Source organism: Haliaeetus leucocephalus, unplaced genomic scaffold (genome assembly GCF_000737465.1).
Source record: "Haliaeetus leucocephalus isolate CR32 unplaced genomic scaffold, Haliaeetus_leucocephalus-4.0 Scaffold484, whole genome shotgun sequence".
Classification (NCBI taxonomy): Eukaryota; Metazoa; Chordata; class Aves; order Accipitriformes; family Accipitridae; genus Haliaeetus; species Haliaeetus leucocephalus.
In genome coordinates this window covers 6,602,474-6,620,460 of record NW_010972920.1, presented here as the reverse complement: position 1 = coordinate 6,620,460, position 17,987 = coordinate 6,602,474, and the positions used below count along the sequence as shown (strand labels likewise).

Sequence of the window (17,987 nt, the reverse complement as noted above, 5' to 3'; positions counted from 1 at the left end):
CATTGAAACAGCAAAAAGCATTCAGACTGTGGACTTCCATATCCTTTGTGTCAACACAGTGAAGCTTACCTTTTCAATTTCCATTTCCATAATTAAAGGCTATTTTATAAGTTCATGAAAACATCTCATCATGATTGTCCCCTATAACTTTAGGTGCTGATTGCCTTCTTGAGATATCTCTCATCCTCTGCATTGAGAGCCTGATGTTATGGTCCTAACTTTGCCATCGTAGTCACATTTCTACAATTTGATTAACTAGGCATTTGAGCATATTTAAAATCATATTTAAGGTCTAACTGTATAAAAATCCAGGTCCAAATTTTGCACTTCCATGTAAAAATTCCTGAGTAACCAAACAAAATATTAGTTGTGGAGTTATAATAAAAATCTTCGGTTATTAACAGTAGTTCAGTCATCTGTGAACATAAAAGACTTGCAAGTAGTTGAAGGAAGTAATGAGTTGAAGTACAGTATAACTCTTGTTTATTGCTGTATAAAATATGTTTCCAAAGTTTTAATAGCTAAACAGGCAACTGTTTGTTCATGTACATAAGAAATAATGTAGAGCCAGGATCCTCATTCTAGCAAATCTGGCAAATTACCTTCTAAGTAATTTATATTATCTTACATTAAAAAAAAAAGATTAAAGGGAAGCTTCCTCTCATATCACCATGAAGTATGTGAAAAAATGTATCTGTATCTAGTCAGTGAACAGCTTGCAAATGTCTACAGATAGGTTGTTTCTATTCAATAACTTATAAATGATCTCTCTTTTATCTACCGAATTTAAAAAGGAGCTTGCAGAAGGCCTCAAAGGTAAGGATTCTGCATTTCTAAACCTTTCAGTTTATACATCATTGTCCTATTTATCTCCAGGCAACAGTTAAATCTTTAAAAGTACCTGTAAAGTTTCATGCAGCTGTCAGCTTCTTGTCTGCTTCTATGAATGAAGAAATGTTCTTATAAGGGATAGATTATTCGAATGCTAGATCAAATGAATTGCTGATAGATTAATGCATATACTTTAAAAGATTTGGTTGACCGTTGGGTTCGCTGAAGTCATTGGTGTTAATGCTCCTATCATAGGGAAACCAAATTGCTTAATTCCACTGATAGATGCAAAGAATGAAACTGTTTTATTCTTTAAAGTAAGTGTGTTGGGATTTTTTTGGTGACTAAAATCTTAATACCACTGTAGAACTGATGAGAGTCTGTAAGTAAGTAATAATGGTGGTTATTTCATGCTTTACTGTACAGATTCCGATAGCCTTCTTACTTTGTACGGTCCTTTACTAATCTTTATAATTCATTTAGTTACAAATAGCTAAAACCTCAATTATATCATGATAATTTTTATGGACCAGATAGGACAAATGTTTTGACTATTGGTCTTAACTACAGGTACTCCGAATTCTCTGAATAAACCAAAAACTTTGCAGAAAACAAACCTTCTCAGCTGTGAAAACAGTGCTTCTGTGCCTCAAAGAATAAGACATGGCTAAGTACTTACAAGAAAGAGTATTAATAGAAAAAAAAATCGTTAAAGCAACCTGTTTTTCCTTTATTTTGAAAAGAATAGCATTCAAGATTTTTTTCTTATTAAATATGTGACCATTTTTAGTGAATGGGAAATGCATTTGGTTGACTTACATAAAAACAATTCTGGTTCTCCCTTGTGCCTGGAAAATACACAAGTATTGGAGCATGGTTAGAAAGCATTCACAAATACACAAGCTTAGTGTTGTTAATGATTGATGAAGAAAAAAAAAAGCAGAAATATTTAATCTCTTGTCTTCAGAGTCTGCTAAGTTTGAATGTTGGTTAAAATTAAGAATATGTAAGAAATGTCTCTAATTGACCCATACCTGAGTACTGTTTTTCCATTTCTCTCAGGCAGCAAGACTGTTCTCCTCAGAGCAGTCTTTTATCTGGCTGACCGTGAGTGTAGAATTGCATGTTTATTTGATGTTTCTGGGTCTTGTCTCAGCTGACGTCCAGAAATATTTTATCTTTCCAGTCATGAGGCTGTTTGGTTCTTGGTATGAGATAGCTACTCCTGTGTGGGTACTTCTGTACCTTCTAAAGTGCACCTTAGACTACTGTTTTTATTGTCTAGTCCAGATGAAGACTAGTCCAGGTGTCATAAAGAGAGCAGCTAGCTGCTGCAGTTGGCCAAGCTTCTTGATTACTCACCTGTTATTTTCCCTTCCTAGAATCCCTGGTCAAAATTGTAAAAATGCTTAAGAGACCTAGGGTATTAAATGCTTTTGAAAATGTGACTTGGGATCTAGAAAACTGCCACCTCTACACAAGAGGAAATTTATTATTTTAATGAAGTGTTTGTCTTCTCAAGGGTCATTTGACATGCTGTACAACACCAAGGCAGTGAAATGTACTGAATAGTTTCCTGAAGTATGAATATTTAGTCTTCATTCAATAATTAGTTTTCTAGCATCTTCTAATTTAAGTTCTGTTGAAATTACTTGATTCCTTGAGTTCCTGTTTAACTTAATTTTAATTCCTAATGAAGTTCCTTTCATGTGGGAGAAATTAAGTTCTGTGTATCTTGGGTTTCTTTGTGTGTACATATTTGTGTAATATATTAACTGAATTCTGTACAGTTAAGGATACAAACTTCCTTTTCAATTTGATGGGAACACCATATACAGAGCAACAGCAGCTGAAGATAAATGTGTAAAGCTGTCAAGTGCTCTATATGGACAGATAATGTTCTAAAGCATATGTCACAGATTATAATTTTGTTATATCCGTTAACCTTTTGCCCATCCTTACTTGCTGTTGAATGCTGTCATCACCCCAGATTATCTCTGACTAAAAAAGCCCTCTTGCAATTCCCATTCTGGGCTGCCCTGTTGATCATCTGGTATGGAGTGTTGCATGTGTGATCCAGATGGCCCCCTTGTCTCCGAATTCCTCCCCAGGTAAACTGCCTTCTTTCCACCACAGTTGAGCGATGGTGGAGTCTCCCTTCTTCCCCTCTCCCCTACCCCAGTCTTAACTTAAGTCTTTAAAAAGGATTATACTTTACCATGAGTGTTCTCAATATTGACATTTTGAAATACTACACACATATATATATAGATTTTTTTTTTTTTTAAGAAATTATCTTCTAATCCTTATAATAAGTAGTTCAACATCTGAAAAGAAGTTATATTTAGAAGATGGTAGATGGTCTGTGGAAGATTCTGAGGGACCACATTGCCATAATTATTTGTTAATTTTTTTAAAGAAAAATGAAGAAAACAATTCCTTTTAAGTTACATACACTGCACGTGATTGGATGTTCAGTGCAGTCTGTCATAAGTCTTTTTCTGATGTTTGTGAGTGTTGAGCTAGACCAGTGGTGCTGAATACCCCAACTGACCAAACATAGACGTATTAAAAAATATTAAATCCGCGCCTTGATAATTTCTCTGCATAATTCAAATTCTTCATTCCTTAATACAGCAGTTTAGTTCTAATAGAGACAGAAAGCCAGGGAATTCATACATGAGGGCTAACATACATACCTGAGAATTGTATACAAGTGACCAAGCGAGCTGCATGGGAATGGGGAGAGTAAATACGACTCCAAATTTAACAGAATGAAATAGAAGTAATGCCCATATATGGTTTGAAAGAGCTCTGTGAGACTGCTTCCAAAACTGACTGTAGTAGTTCATCAAATGCATACTTTAGCATGCTGTTGACATCTTCTCTGTGCCTCTGTTTCTTTTTTGGTTTGCTGGTCTCTTCAGACACTTTTGTTACAGTCTCTTCAGGTTAGGACTATTTCTCTGTTGCATGTTTCATTTGTCTGATTTGATGGGAATATGTTTGTCACCTGTAAAGTACATATTTGGTTGATATTACTTGAGGTCATTGTTTCAAAGTAATCACTAACATTGGTGTTTATATCAGGTTTCTGTCTGATTTTGCAATTAGCTTTTTTCGTGGCTAAATTGACTACAGGGAATGCAAAACACAGCATGAAAATAACAACACATATGACTCATTTGAATTATTGTGTCTCAAAGTCTTTATTAAATGTCTAGCTGTAGCCACTGAAATCTTGAAGAACTAAAGTGTATTTGGTCTTGTTTCTTAATTGTTTTGCTCCCAGGGGTATCTGAGTTTGGGAAATCTGGGTGCTAAACTCAATGTAAATACTGCCTCCCAGCACCTTCGGTTGCAAATGGCTCATAGGAAACTGTCTATCCTGAGTTGAACTGGAATGGAAGAGTCTGGTGTTTAACCTCTTATGCTAATTAAGGTCCAGTAGGCATTGTGATCTCAAGCTAGAGATGTACACATTTGAGGGGAAAAAAAAGATACCAATTCTATCATGACATGTTTTCAGATCAAAATCCCCTATGGTTTTCAATCATGGAATTGTTTTTTGTAATCCTTGTATTAGGGTTAAATTTATTTTTATTATGTTAAAAGCTTTGGTTTTATTCATACAAAATCTGGAAGTAGAATGTCTAGACTTTGAATTATATTAAATCCACTGCAATTTATCCAAGGATTATTTATTTTAGGGTTATTTGTACAGAAGTGCCATTAATGTGTTGAGCGGTTTGTTCTTGGACAGCAGGGACATGACAGTCAGCTGTAACTTGAGGGTAAACATAGCATTTATTATGTCTGTCTTGAATGTTTTGCTATTTTAATGATAGTAATTGTTCTTTAGTTATTGTTACATTCACAACATTACTTCTGGGCATGTTGACTGGACAAGCTGTCAAATTAAGATGTATTTAATATGCCTACTGGATTTTGATACTGTATGAAAGTAGAAAGCCTGGTGAAGCATTCTAGTGAAAAGTGCAGATCATAGTCTCAGTTGTGGTTTAACGGCAGAGTTGCAAACAATAACATAGAAGGTCAGGTCTTTCTTCAGATATTTTCCAAATGGGAAGTGTTAGGATTAAGGATTGGTAGTGTATCTGGAAGTTAAAAGATTTTTTTCTCCCACAATACCCATATTTTTTTAATATAAATAAAATATAAAAAACCCCCAATCAACCACCCTCACTTTGTGAAATAATACCTTTGAAAACTTACTCTACTATTGACTGCAATGAAAAGGCATTATAGTAAAAAAATGGTGCACTGATTTACTTCAGTATGATACTTCTGGTAAGATTTATCATTGCCTCCAATATATAATAAAAATATATTTGTATAAAAAAGCAGAATGCAAGTGGCATAACTGTTAATCGGCATCAACTTTACCTAAGGTATACCCCCTCTTAGTATGATGTTATGACACACTGACACCATATCTCATCAGCATGCTTCTAGTGGTAAATCCAAGAAGAAATTATAGTTTGTCATAGGGGAAATAGCTTTCTTTCATTTTGATGCTTAGTAACTCCTTTTTGTGAGGACAAGAGAAATAGATACATGACTTGCAACACAATTTCCTTTGCTCATCTTAGTCATTCTTACTTTTAATCTCCTCATAACAGATCCATTCCATTTCTGATAAGAGAAGTTTTACATCTGAAAATCTCCAAGTACTTATTGTGCATGAGTTGATCTGAAGTTTAATATTCCACTGCTTATAATTGATTTTTGGTGGTCTTTGCTTGACTGCAGACAAATGTGAAAGCACTGATGGATAATGTCACCATCTCAGGAGCTTTTATCACATCGCACTTGCTCACCTGTTTTTCTTAGTGACAATTCTAAACATCATTGAAGCATAAAACTCTCCAATTTGTGTACACTTGCAATAATTCTGTATGAAACATTGCACTTCAGCAAATCTTCATGTGTGGGAGGAATATATTTAGCATTCATTATTTCAAATCTGTTTTTTCTCTGTTGTCAGGAAAGGATCCACTGCTCCTGTTTATCTTAGAGTGGGATAGACTGTGTAAGACTTCTCTTGGGGAACACCTGTTTCCCCAGTAGTCTCATTGATGAATCTGTTATTGGGATCATTCTTACAGGCAACTGACTGGTAGCATGAGTAATGTTTTCCTAGTCTAGTTCTGAAGCAGGGAAGGAAGTTAATTTTTACCAGGGATAGAGAAGTTAATAAGTTTGATTGTAACAATCTTGCCAAAATTTGCTGTCTGTAAGTTCAGACATCTAATGTCAAAAGAGTTACTCTTGTTCACAGATCAATTAATTTTAAAATAGAAGTTATTTTTTATTAAAAACAATTATAAATATGCATATATTCTTACACAGTGGCACAAACTTGTCTTTGGACTGGTTACAGAGACAATAAGAAATTTATTCTAATAAACTTGGCTGTTGCAAGCACAGATTTGTTTTAAGCGGCCCACAGTTAATTTTGTAAAATCCTAGAACTCTTTGAGGTAGAAGATAAGTTACAAATTTAAAAGATGTGTATGCATGGGGGAAGCAGTTGCTTATGTTAGTGCAAAGGCACTTGTATATATTTTGGGTATACAGGTTACAAAGGTTAGGAGAAAGAAAATAGCATAAAAAATAAGAGCGAAAGTAAAATTACTTGGGGTCATCTTTTAAGTTGTTTTACTGACAATTTAATGACACAGGTGCATGAGAAGTTTTTTATATAATTTAGAAAAATAGGATGTCACCAAGCATCAATGTCAATTCAGAGCTTGCAGTCTGTTTTACATAGTAAACTCTTTTTTTGGAACAGTGGAGATTTTTGAAAATTTACAGTACATAACAGCTGCTTGAAGCCAGTCTTTTTCAGGTGTAACATGTTGATATGAAGTCATACTGTTGCCCTCTACTGGCATCTGCTGAAAGCTCTTAAGACCTTACTCATCAAGTACCATTGTCTCCAGGGTTAATTTCTGAAGGACGCTGTTAATACATTTCAGACAAACTCAAAACCATCCTTTGAAAGCAAAAGTCTTTCTCTGTAAAGAGACCCAGGGATGGGGGGAAAGAGGGAGGAGGGGTACAACTCCTACCTGTCAATGCTCATCTGCTTACAAACTGCTGAAAGCTTTAACTTCTACATTCAAAAGCCCTAAAACATAAAAATGTCAGCTGAATTAATTAAATATTTGAGTACTGACAACTGTTGGCGTGTTTGAATTTCGCAGGCTTGGATTAAACACATCGAGGGTCATGAGAGAGAGTATCATATTTCAAACTGCTCAATGAAAACACAGGTATAACACAGTGACTGTTGTCATCATCATAAAAAAAAAAGCCAAATTCACACAATTTTTCTTTCTGAGAGATGGCAGAATACAAGAGAGAAAAATATTTATATTTCACAAGTAGTTAGCTACACAGTTTTTTGCTGCAGTCATTAACAGAGTTATCTAAACAGTAATAAAAGACAGAAAAGAACAGAATAGTCTTATCTACTAGATAGTTGGGTTTTTTTTATACCCTTCTTTAATAGTCTAATCTCAGCTGCCCTCATATCTCTATACAACCTGTTACTATATGGAGATTTTATGTAGAACAGTGTCTATCAGTTGATGAGGTGTACTGTATTCACAATCGGTCCTTCAGAAGAGCTGTTTCTGTAAGCTGTCTCCATTACATACTTTTTGTGATCCTTTGACATCTTGTTCCCAAGAAAGAAAACATTCAGTATATTCCCTCTGAGCAATCATGGAGGAACACTTCATGCTGAGAAAAGATGAGCAGGGGATGAGGCTTCCTTTCTCCAAGTCAAGATGAATATCCCTGTTATTAGGGACCGTGGAGCTTTAAATGCTTTCTGTTACTGGCACTCTCTTACACTCTGATCTTTGGCGTATCAGTGAAATATGTCTGTTTGTTTTTTTTTTTTTTTTAACTGTGAAAGTAGTTAATCTTACTTACCTATTTTCTAGGCTTGAGTAAGTGTGTTAATAAGTGTTTGACATTTGGACTATGTTAAATCCATCTATAGATGCAAAGATTCTTTCATGAGCGGAAAGCTGTGCATTGACTTAGAATAGGCTTTGCTTGACTTGTATTTTCAAATAAGGGTTTGTTATACCTTCATCATTGTGATTGTGTAGAAACAATTCCATTTTGTTAATAGAAAAATAGTTATTGTATTTTAATTTGTTGAACTGTGTTATTGTACTAGAAACAACCTGATATTTGCTCTTAAAGTGTTGTGCACAGAAAAAGGAGGCAATTGAGTCAGATTCCAGTGAATTGCCTAAGAGTTAAAAATTAAAATGCCATTGGGGAATTATAAAGCTTTATTGCTTCTTCCAAATTATTGAGCTAGCTTAGAAATTCTTCACTCTGATTCTGAATGGCTCAGTATCCACATTACACTAATGTGAGTTTGGGAAAATCGATGCTAAATGACACCAGTTTAATGGAGCATTAAACTAAATACCTTTAAGATAGGTGATGCTGCAAGGGAGATGCTAAGATCCTTCTGCTTCCATTTCAATCATAAATTGTGACACAAAAATTGCAGAAACTTTTGATTAACTAGCTTCTAGCAGTTCAGATACAGCATTAAAAAAAGAGTAGATTTTATATTTCATTGGGATTCTGACACCCAGAGGGCTCTAAAAATGACCAGATGTGAAATAGAAGAAATATTGGGGAGCAGTTAATGCCTAACCATAAAAGTGACCATGTGTAAGTCACTGTAGAATGTGGTTTGGGCAAGGGCAGTAGGCGTCATCTTTTTTTTTTTTCCTTTCTTTTTTTTTTTTTCCCAAGGCTCTCTGTGTGATACATTGCTAGAACAGAACCGAGCAGCAAAGAGTAATATTTTAATCTAGCCCTGCATCCTGCTAAGGTGGACTTTTATTTGTAATTTTTCTAATGCTTAGATCTCTTCTTGTTTGAACTGAGTGTGAAGAAAAGACCAGGAAAAATAAAGTATTTCTGTTTGACAAAAAAATGTGCTGTGAGGCCTTCATATACTGAGGCCATATTTATGGATTCTAATGCTTCTCTTGTTTTCAGGTGAGCGTCCTTACCAGTGTCCTTACTGTGACAAAGCTTTCAGCAAGAATGATGGATTGAAGATGCATATTCGCACCCACACAAGGGTAAGTGTAGCTTAGTTTTTATGGTTACTTGAGGATTGCCTATGAATCATGTGTGGCAAAAAGTAAATGATTACTGTTTGTGTAGAGATCAGGCTATACCAACTAAGATAGTTTATACTTATCAAAATAAGAGGCAAAGATTTAAGTCATTAACTGTTAAATTCTAATTATGACTCCCTTACTGACCTTCTGGTTTTTTTCTGTGTTTGATTTCTTGTATGTTGAAATAATAGCAGTACTAACTTCTTCCTTTAACTTGTGGTAATTTATAGGTATAAATTAACATTTGTGATTGTTTACTGAGTAAACAACTCTGTGAAGTCTTCACTGTTCTTGAATCTTCAATATCCAGTGCTTTGATTCTTACTGTCACCTTAAAATCCAGTCACTGTGAGCTTATGTAGAGACTGTACTTCACTAGCTGATGACAAATACGAAGCTGCTAAATGACTTCAACTTTAGAAGTTATCAGTAGTTTGTGCAATGCTTCCTGGTGGTTCACTGGGAGCAGGCTAGTCCGATGTTGTTGGTTGTTTCTCCTTCTTTCTAGCTGTTAAATCACTTTAAGAAGCACTATAAAATCCTTTCTGTTCTTACTGTCCTATATTACTTTTTTTTCACCAGGAGAAATTTCATTACTGTGTATGTTCTACATGGCTGTGAGTGGGAGGAGCGGTAAACAAGACTGTCTCTGAAATAGTGCCAAGTTTAATTTTTTCCTGATTTGTCATACAGTCTGAGTAAAACCAACAAACCCCCCAGCCTCTGTAGAAAAAAAAAAAAAAATAAAGAAAAAAAGAATAAGAATAGGCTTTTAGAGGCTGTAATGTTGTATTTCTGTTGACTACAGTGATTTACACCAAGTGATGATTTCTTCCTAAATGCATGCTCAAGAACTTTACAAACATTATCTTCATTGCTTAAAAGCTGTAATTTAACTGATAGCAGTTATTTACAGCAGGTTTGCATATCCTACAGCCTTAGAAAAGGCAGTAATTCAGTGGAGGAAAGCTGTGCATTATTTCTTAATAATTGCATATTTTTTGATAGTTGTATGCATCAGTCCTGATTACCTGCACAGTGCAGATAATAAAGCACTCGGATATATTATGTTAACTATTAAAAAAAAAAAGTAATTTCTAATTGCACTGAATGGAAAACTTATAGTTGCTCTTCAACTGAGTGTACTTTCTTGGGATGTTTCTTGCCCTTAGCTGTGCTCTGAAACATAATTATGCACCATAGTAGAGAATTTGCTATTTTGTTGTTGTTTGGCTGTTTGCTACTACTTCTTCTGTGTAACTTGTTGCTTACATATATTCCCATACGTCATCATATTTTGCCTCTGTTACATGTAAACAAAAAAAACCCCAAACGAACACGCTTTGAAATTTGCAGGCTTGCCTCCAAAATGCTTCTATAAAATTGGACTGAAAGACAAACTGAGGACTTTACATTAATGTTGAAACGGGAGGAAAGAAAATAATTTTAACAATGATTATGAATGACAGAAGAACAATTCAACCAGTGTTTGTTATTTAGCTAACAGGAAAGGGAAGAGTTAGGAAAATAGATTTTACAGAGTGGAGATTTCTTTTTAATATTATGTAGACGTTGTAAGTAGACAGACTTTGTATTGCATTAAGAACGTAATTGCACTAAGAACATAATAAAATTTGACTTAAGATGTCTCAGAAAATGTTCTGCTGTATCACATAGTCAAAATACCGTCATTACAGAAAGAAAGGACTCAGTTCACACCAAATGTGATAGTGTTTCCATATACTTGAGATGTCATGATCATCTAGACCTGAACAGATCATGTATCACACACAGGTGTGTGAGTGTGCTAAGCAGACTACTGCAAATCTTTACATTTATACTAGAGGATTAAAATACGCAGGCACAACGTGATTTTTTTTAGACCTTGGTTTGGTGTGTTGATTATTTTTGCTGTCATGCTGTTTATATGATACTCCTATTCCGAAGCTTCAAGGTGAAACTCATTTGTGTTTGAATAGCATTATAGCTATATAATATTTGGGATATTAATTTATCCCAAATAAATACTTTTTACTTTGAGGTAATAAGAATCAATATTGATAACATTAACATTAGTAGCTCATTTTGAAAACTGAAGCCTGTTACTATAACCTTGCTTCTCCCAAGTTTCCCTCGTCCTCACACTTCAACACCTTATTCAATATCTAAATAGAATGGGATAGGTAAAAATATTAAAGTCTTAGAAGCAAAAAAAAAAAAGTTAACTAGTAGTATTAATAAAAATAATAGAACAGAAAGCAAAGCTTATTATGAACTTTCACAGATTTTAAAGTCAGAAGGAGTGGTTATGCTGAGTCTTGTTCTGCAGAACATTATCCATGCAGTACTGTAGGATAAGAAGCTGTAGTTTAATTGTTTGGATGAGTAAATATTAGTACAGGTATAGGGGAATAAATATGTATTTTAGGTGGTACGATTCAGACATAAGTGAAAGAACAGAATGGTGAAGGGAGTTTGGGTATTTGGAAACAATAAGAAGGAAGAGGGAGAGAGAAAATACTGAGAGGTAAGTTGAAAAGAGGCCATTATTTACAAGAGCACTTGTGTGCTTGGCAAGAATATGAAGATTTATTTAATGTTTGTAGAAGGTTGATGCTTGTCAGGAATGTAGTGGTTGACATTCAGGATCTCATTAAGAGATATTGAAAAACTTAACTAATTGATCCTTGTGTGTTTGGTGTTGTTTATGCATGACTTTTAACTTAGTAGTGTGTTGAGAGGAAAAAAAAGACCTAGAAAAATACTATCCAGGAAACAAAGAAAAAACCCTTTTAGTAGAGAAAACAGCTGTTTAGTATGTAGGTTATATAATAGTTTTGTAACATCAAGATCACCAGCCTGGAAGTTTCTCTGAACACAGGGATGCTAGCAAAGCTGAAATCTGTGCGCTGAGATGCAGAACTCTTGACAGTTTCCACCACGTGCTTTAAGACCAAGCAGGTCTGTCATTACTGCCTGAGATGTTCTCTCTATTCCCCTTTCCTACCATTTCGTTCTCAAGAAGGCACATGCTAGCTGCTGGAGAAAAAGGTGGGAATTCTCCAGTACTCTTGCTCATGTAGTCAGATACTCTCTTTACTCTGCGTTGTAGAGGTGATTAAGAGTTATGGATATTAAGATGGTTTACTTTACAAGGTTGATAGCATAACATATTTGTGTGTAGTACTGATAGTTGAATTTCCAACTTCAAGCATTTCAGTCAGATCTTTAACCAAGAGCAATATAAGCTGAACTGAAAATTCCGAGCTGTTCAGGTGTGTCTTTTTTGAAGTGAATGCATGCAGTCACATTGTAGCACTTCTCTGGTGCTCAGGGTAGTTGTGGTCTAATTCTTCATTCTGGAAATCAGAGACTGTGTATGTTAACAAATAGTACAATGCAGTAGTAGGTACGTAAAGTGAAACAGTTGGTGCTGAGGACCTGATGTTTATCTTGTATGTGTTTCAAGGATTTTACTGCAGGTTATGCATAGTTTGGTCCTATGGACTGAATGCACAATAACACTCCCTGGAATGCATTAAAGCTTCTGGTTTCATTTTTTTCCAAAAGGAATCCAGGTCATGCAGTCCAAAACATTTTGGAAGTGTGCACGGAAGCACAGTAACAAGGGGCACTTGGGAAGTGTGCTTCAAAAGCACACACCTGATCTGAATATAAACACTAAAGGAGATGTATTATAAGTGTACTATGTAAGAACTTTTCTAGTGAAGAAAGATTATACCTGTGCAGAAATAGCTTGAAACTCAGCATGGTACTAATTCACTATAACTTGTTTTGTGATCCTAGGCCATTTAAAGAAAGACAAATCTAAAGATTAGGAAATAAAAAATATAGTGTGTTTGCCATTGTTTATTTTTGTCAGTTCTAAGAAAAAGAAAAGCCAGGAAGTCACACTTGAAATTTCTCCCTTCAGGCATCCAATGTGTTGACTTTTCAAAAGATGACGGTTATTCCTTTTCTTACCCTTTCCTACACATACCTTTTATATTGAAATTTATTCTTGCATGCAAAAGAATTATTCAAAGAATAAATAACAAGATGTATAAATCCAGAAAGTATTTTTGTATCAGCTAAGCCTAGTAATGTGAAAGTAAACATAATCATAGCACCCTTCCTCAAGGGCTGTTCTTGTATATATATTGCCTTTTGGCCAGAAAAATTGTGAAGTAGCTTAAAAGTAATAATATGACATTCAACAAGGAAAATGTCATTGTAGAGATTAAATCTAGATATATTTTACCAGTGGGATTAAATGCCAAACCTGATCCTGTGGATCAGGGAAGGCTGCTGGAAAAATCATTGTAGAAAGTTGATTAAGGTCTGGCAGCTGCTAAACTGAGTACAACCTGGGTGGCCACAGGTGTCAGCTCAAACTCTGGAGTAAACAGAGAAGGTAAGCCAAAACCCCTACTGACAATGTAAGGAGAAGAAAATACCAACCACCTAATATTAAAATGTCACCTGAGTACTGATTTGTTTCTATAAAAGTAGATGCATTTTGTTTATGGTTTGGGTTTTTGTTCTGTTTGGGGGTTTTTTGTTTGTTTTTGTTTTTTTTTTTCTTAAGAAGAAGAAATATAACAGCCTAAGAAAACATAAATGAGGAACTCACTGAAGTTCTTGACGGAATTAATTTCCAGACCATATCAGCTTTGAGAAAGTACATGCATACTTCCAGCCTTCACAGTGCAGTAAACTTCAGCTCTTTCCTAAGGCTTTATTCAGTGCCTGACATAACATTACATAGTTTGAACTTAAACATGTAGAGAAATTATTATATGTTACTGCAGTATAGTTGTTAATGTTTGGAAAGACTATCATTGATAGACGCCCAGAGTTATTGTCATGTCAAATTAATGTTTTCATTACTTCTGAAAATGGTAGTTTTATTACAGTTTGTTTCAGTTAAATACATGTCAGCGAAGGAAAAAAGAAGGAGTAGAAACCATTTGCAAATGTTTTTTTCATCACTTGGTTTGAATATTTCATATCTATACTTTGAAGGTATAACAGATACATGTAGTTTTTATAGCTTGTTAAAAAATCTGATTTCTGGTGATTGGAAGGCTGCTGGCTGTAATGCTCAAATTGTATGTTTCTGAGGTAATATTTAAAGATTAGAGAAATTACAGTGTTTTGGTACCTACGTTTCTTTTTTTCAAGCATAAGTGCCTACTATTTAAAAATGCCTTAATCTTCAAGTATGTTTATAAAAGCACCTAATGTTCAGAGATTATACTGTAAGAAATAGAGCAAATTAAGTGATAAGCATATTTTTGTAACTCTGCAATTAACCTTACTTGTCTACACTTGAAATGCTTGACCAGTGTGTATATTTTTATAGATATATGTACACACACACACGCATATATATGTTGCATTGAACTGGTCAATAGATTGCAGTTGATGTTATGTAGCTTCTGGACACTTAAGTTATCTGTACTCAAAAAACTGTTTAGGAAGCTTTGTCTCCTGTTCTTTGTTATTCATTTGAAGCTGGGCAGCTTGGATACTGTTAGCAGTGTAGCCTCAAAATTGCAAGGATTGGTGTGATCTAGTGGCCCGAGTATCGGATATGTTTTGAAGTCAACTCTTGAACTCCTTAGTCTCACGGTTAATTTGTTAGTGGTGGCTGAGAGTATTAGTCTGAAGCTTTTATGAATATGTCTGCATGGGCTGCAGTCACGTAAGTGACTTCAGTGTAAAGATATCCTTAGAAGCTAAGGAGTCAAGACCTGACATAGTATGTGCAAGCGTTAGCCAACTAGAGTTAATTTTATTTATGAATTCCATTGGAATAGGTGTAAGTCATGATAAGTATGGAAGCCAGGCAGTCTCCTGTCAAGGTTTTTTTCTTCAAGTCAGTGTTTCAGCTTGCTTCTGGGACAGTACAAGAAGAAAACTGTCCTCTTCCAGGTCCTGAGTTAAACAATCTTTCCAAGGCACTAATTTGGAACTTTACACAGCCCCCTCTATTCTTTTTTTTAACCCAGGAGAATATAAAAATAAAATAATAATGATAAAAAATAAAATACCAGAACAATATTGGCAGTTGTGCACAATTTCATTTGTTCTTTATTTCCCAGGAAACATTTGGGCTTAAAGTTTTAAAAAAGGTCATGTGTTCTAGAAACAGCATACCATGCTATTGCCAAAAAAAAAAAAAAAAATTGTACATTGGGTACTAAATATAGCATTCTATGCATATGACAGTGTGTAATGAAATAGTATGAGGTGTTGATTGAATTTTGAATTTTGTTCAATGTTAGATTTTCTCTATATTTCCCTATTGGTGAGACATGAGTGAGTTCCCAAACATCTGTCTGAGGATGATGACTTTGCCAGTGTTGTGATTTCCTTGCCTGTCGAATCTATGTTTGTATACAGCATATAGAAGGTTTGAATCCCACTGCATCTATATTTTCACACTCTTTTTTTCTATGTAATGTTGACTGATGATCATCTTTTCCTTGTAGAGTGAAAACATTTTTTTTTTTATCTTGATACTGTTCTTTTTCCAAGAGCAGATTAACATCTATTGAATTTTCATCATGGCTGATTAAATAAACCCTCCTTGACTAAATCTTAGGGGCAGAAATTACTTCAGCAGTTTAAAAAAACCAAATAAACAAAAACTTTGCAGATTGTAGGTAGCAAATAGGCAGAACGACTGTGGAAAATGGGAAGTTAATGGTATAATAGAGTTGAACTAACTGCATATACTAGAGCTTTTGAAGAAACACACCTTTTTTCTTCTGGCAGGCATTTCAGTGAAGTTGCATGTTTTTATTTTCGTTGCAAATTTTATTGCAAGAATTTCAGATTATTTAAAAAAAAATGAAACAAACCCCAAACTGAATTAATTGAGAACTTTTCTAACAAAAACATCAGTCACTTCTAATAAAAGTGATTTTTTTGTTTAAATTTTCCAAAATCCTTTCACATTTGTTTCAACAAGAAAGTTTCTGTGCCTGCTCTAGTTACTGGAAATATTTTTTTAAAGAATTTTACTTCTCAACAGAGGAAATGTGTACTTGTAAACTGATTGTTTATTGAGTTTTACTCATTATAAGATTCAAATCCCTACTACTTCTGTAGAGTTGTAAATTCTCATCAGCCTTTGTCTTCCTGTGTCAACATTACTTTAGTAATTTAATGGAAGTCTGATAGTTTAAGTAGGCCTCTGTCTGTGGGTGAGACACTTGCTATAACTTCCAAAAACCTTCCAGTTACTAAGAGAGCATCCTGTTAGTTCTTGCACATTTTTCACACTTAAGATACAAAACTGGACTCCATTAAACTGGCACCATCTGTGATCTTAAGTGACTTAGCCTCTCTTCTCAACAGGGGATGTGTTGCTAGTGGTGATGACCTAGCAGAAAGTATCACTGATGTTTTTTTCCTGACATTAATCAGCTTAGTCTTTTTTTAGGGCTGAAATGTAACTAAACATCAGCTACATAAGGCACTCTTGTTTCAGTAGGCACTTTACTGTCTTTCTTACTGCACTATACCTCAATTCCCAGCCTTTCTATTAAGATGAAGCTGGTCTTTTTAAAAGAATTGAGCAATACACTGCATGTCACCACTTCATTGATAGTGAAACTACCCATCACTCTTCTTCAATGTAGAAAAAACCTGTGCATTGACACTGGAATTTACTGAGGCTCAAAGGTCTATTACCACAGCTGCTGTCTAACAGGTTTTCTTGTAAAGAACAACTCGCTTGGCCTGGCCCTCAGCATGGTCTGACAATATCTGTGGGGAGTTTCTAGACCAAGCAGAAAGATCTGTCCGATTCTCTAGGACTTCTGTTACTCATTCATCGCTGTTCTGCTTAACTTCTGGTAGAAGTTTGCTGTTAATGAGGCTGCAAGGAAGGTTGTGGGTTGCTTATGGGTATGCATCATGAACCCTCTGTTAGGCTGCCTCTGGTTGGACTCTCTTCCAGGCCCCTGAGATCATGCTTTTCAGGCTGTTGTAGCCCTGAACCTTCACTTCACATTCAGGTGGTTTTTTCTGACGGGATGATGCCTGTTCTGGTCACCATCTTTTGGTACGTGCTATGTACAACTGGCTGAAGAGCTCCTGAGCGTGGTTCAAGGGACACATCAACATTAATAATTAGTAATAACTGAAACGAAGTGTTACTGGTATTAGGAAAAGGTTTAAAACACACAAAGCAAAGGGCTTATGTGAAATATGTAGGTGTCTTAAACTTCACCTCATTCCCTCAATGCCTAAGGTACCCTTTAGATAATGCTTCCAGACATCTGTATTTGTCACTGTCCTCCTGGTTTGTAAGCAGGTCATGTCACTGTCTTTTCTGCATTGTCAGGTTGGCAAAGCTATAGGATTTCCAGGATTCTGTTTGAGAGGTCAGCTCTTGGTAGCTACAAGCCTGACTAGTATATTTTAATGTTCTCTGGCTGGTTACATTTTTCCATTCTTGCTGAGTTTTTCAAAACAATTTTTTTACTAACCATGTGTTCAAATGATAATGCAAATACATGTAGCAGCAAATAATATTTATTAAGAGTTCAAATTCTCTGCATAAGGTTTGAAAGCAGATAGTGTTACTGTATGTACATCTCGTGTAGGCATTATAAGACTTTCCCTTTAGGAGCAAAGGAAAACTCTTTGTTTTAAAATGAAAGCAATTAAAAACAAGAAGAAAAAAAGAGGTTAACTAAAGGGTGATCTACGTATTTTAAAATATTTTGCTGTCAAAAATACAAGCTGATATTTTTCTTTAGCTCTGTCTTTCCTGTTGTGAGAATAAATCTCACCCCAGAAAGTTCCATAACCACTGTTTCCCAGGGAATTTAGGTTGAGACCTTTTCAGGCTCATTCAGGTTTTACCAGGAATCATGTATGTACTAGGCCTTACTGTTCATTTTTCCAAAATAAGTAATGTTTGTCTCCAGATTTGTTTGTTATACA

At 35.0% G+C, this 17,987-nt stretch overlaps 1 protein-coding gene across 1 annotated transcript in view; it reads left to right on the top strand.

Moving 5' to 3' along the window:
* The window catches only part of PRDM5 (PR domain containing 5), an 88,936-nt gene that overhangs the window by 60,735 nt on the left and 10,214 nt on the right, over nucleotides 1-17,987 (top strand). Inside the window, exon 14 of the mRNA XM_010575560.1 lies at nucleotides 8,896-8,981. Coding sequence (XP_010573862.1) covers nucleotides 8,896-8,981 — 86 coding nt within the window. The remainder of the gene's footprint in view (nucleotides 1-8,895; nucleotides 8,982-17,987) is intronic.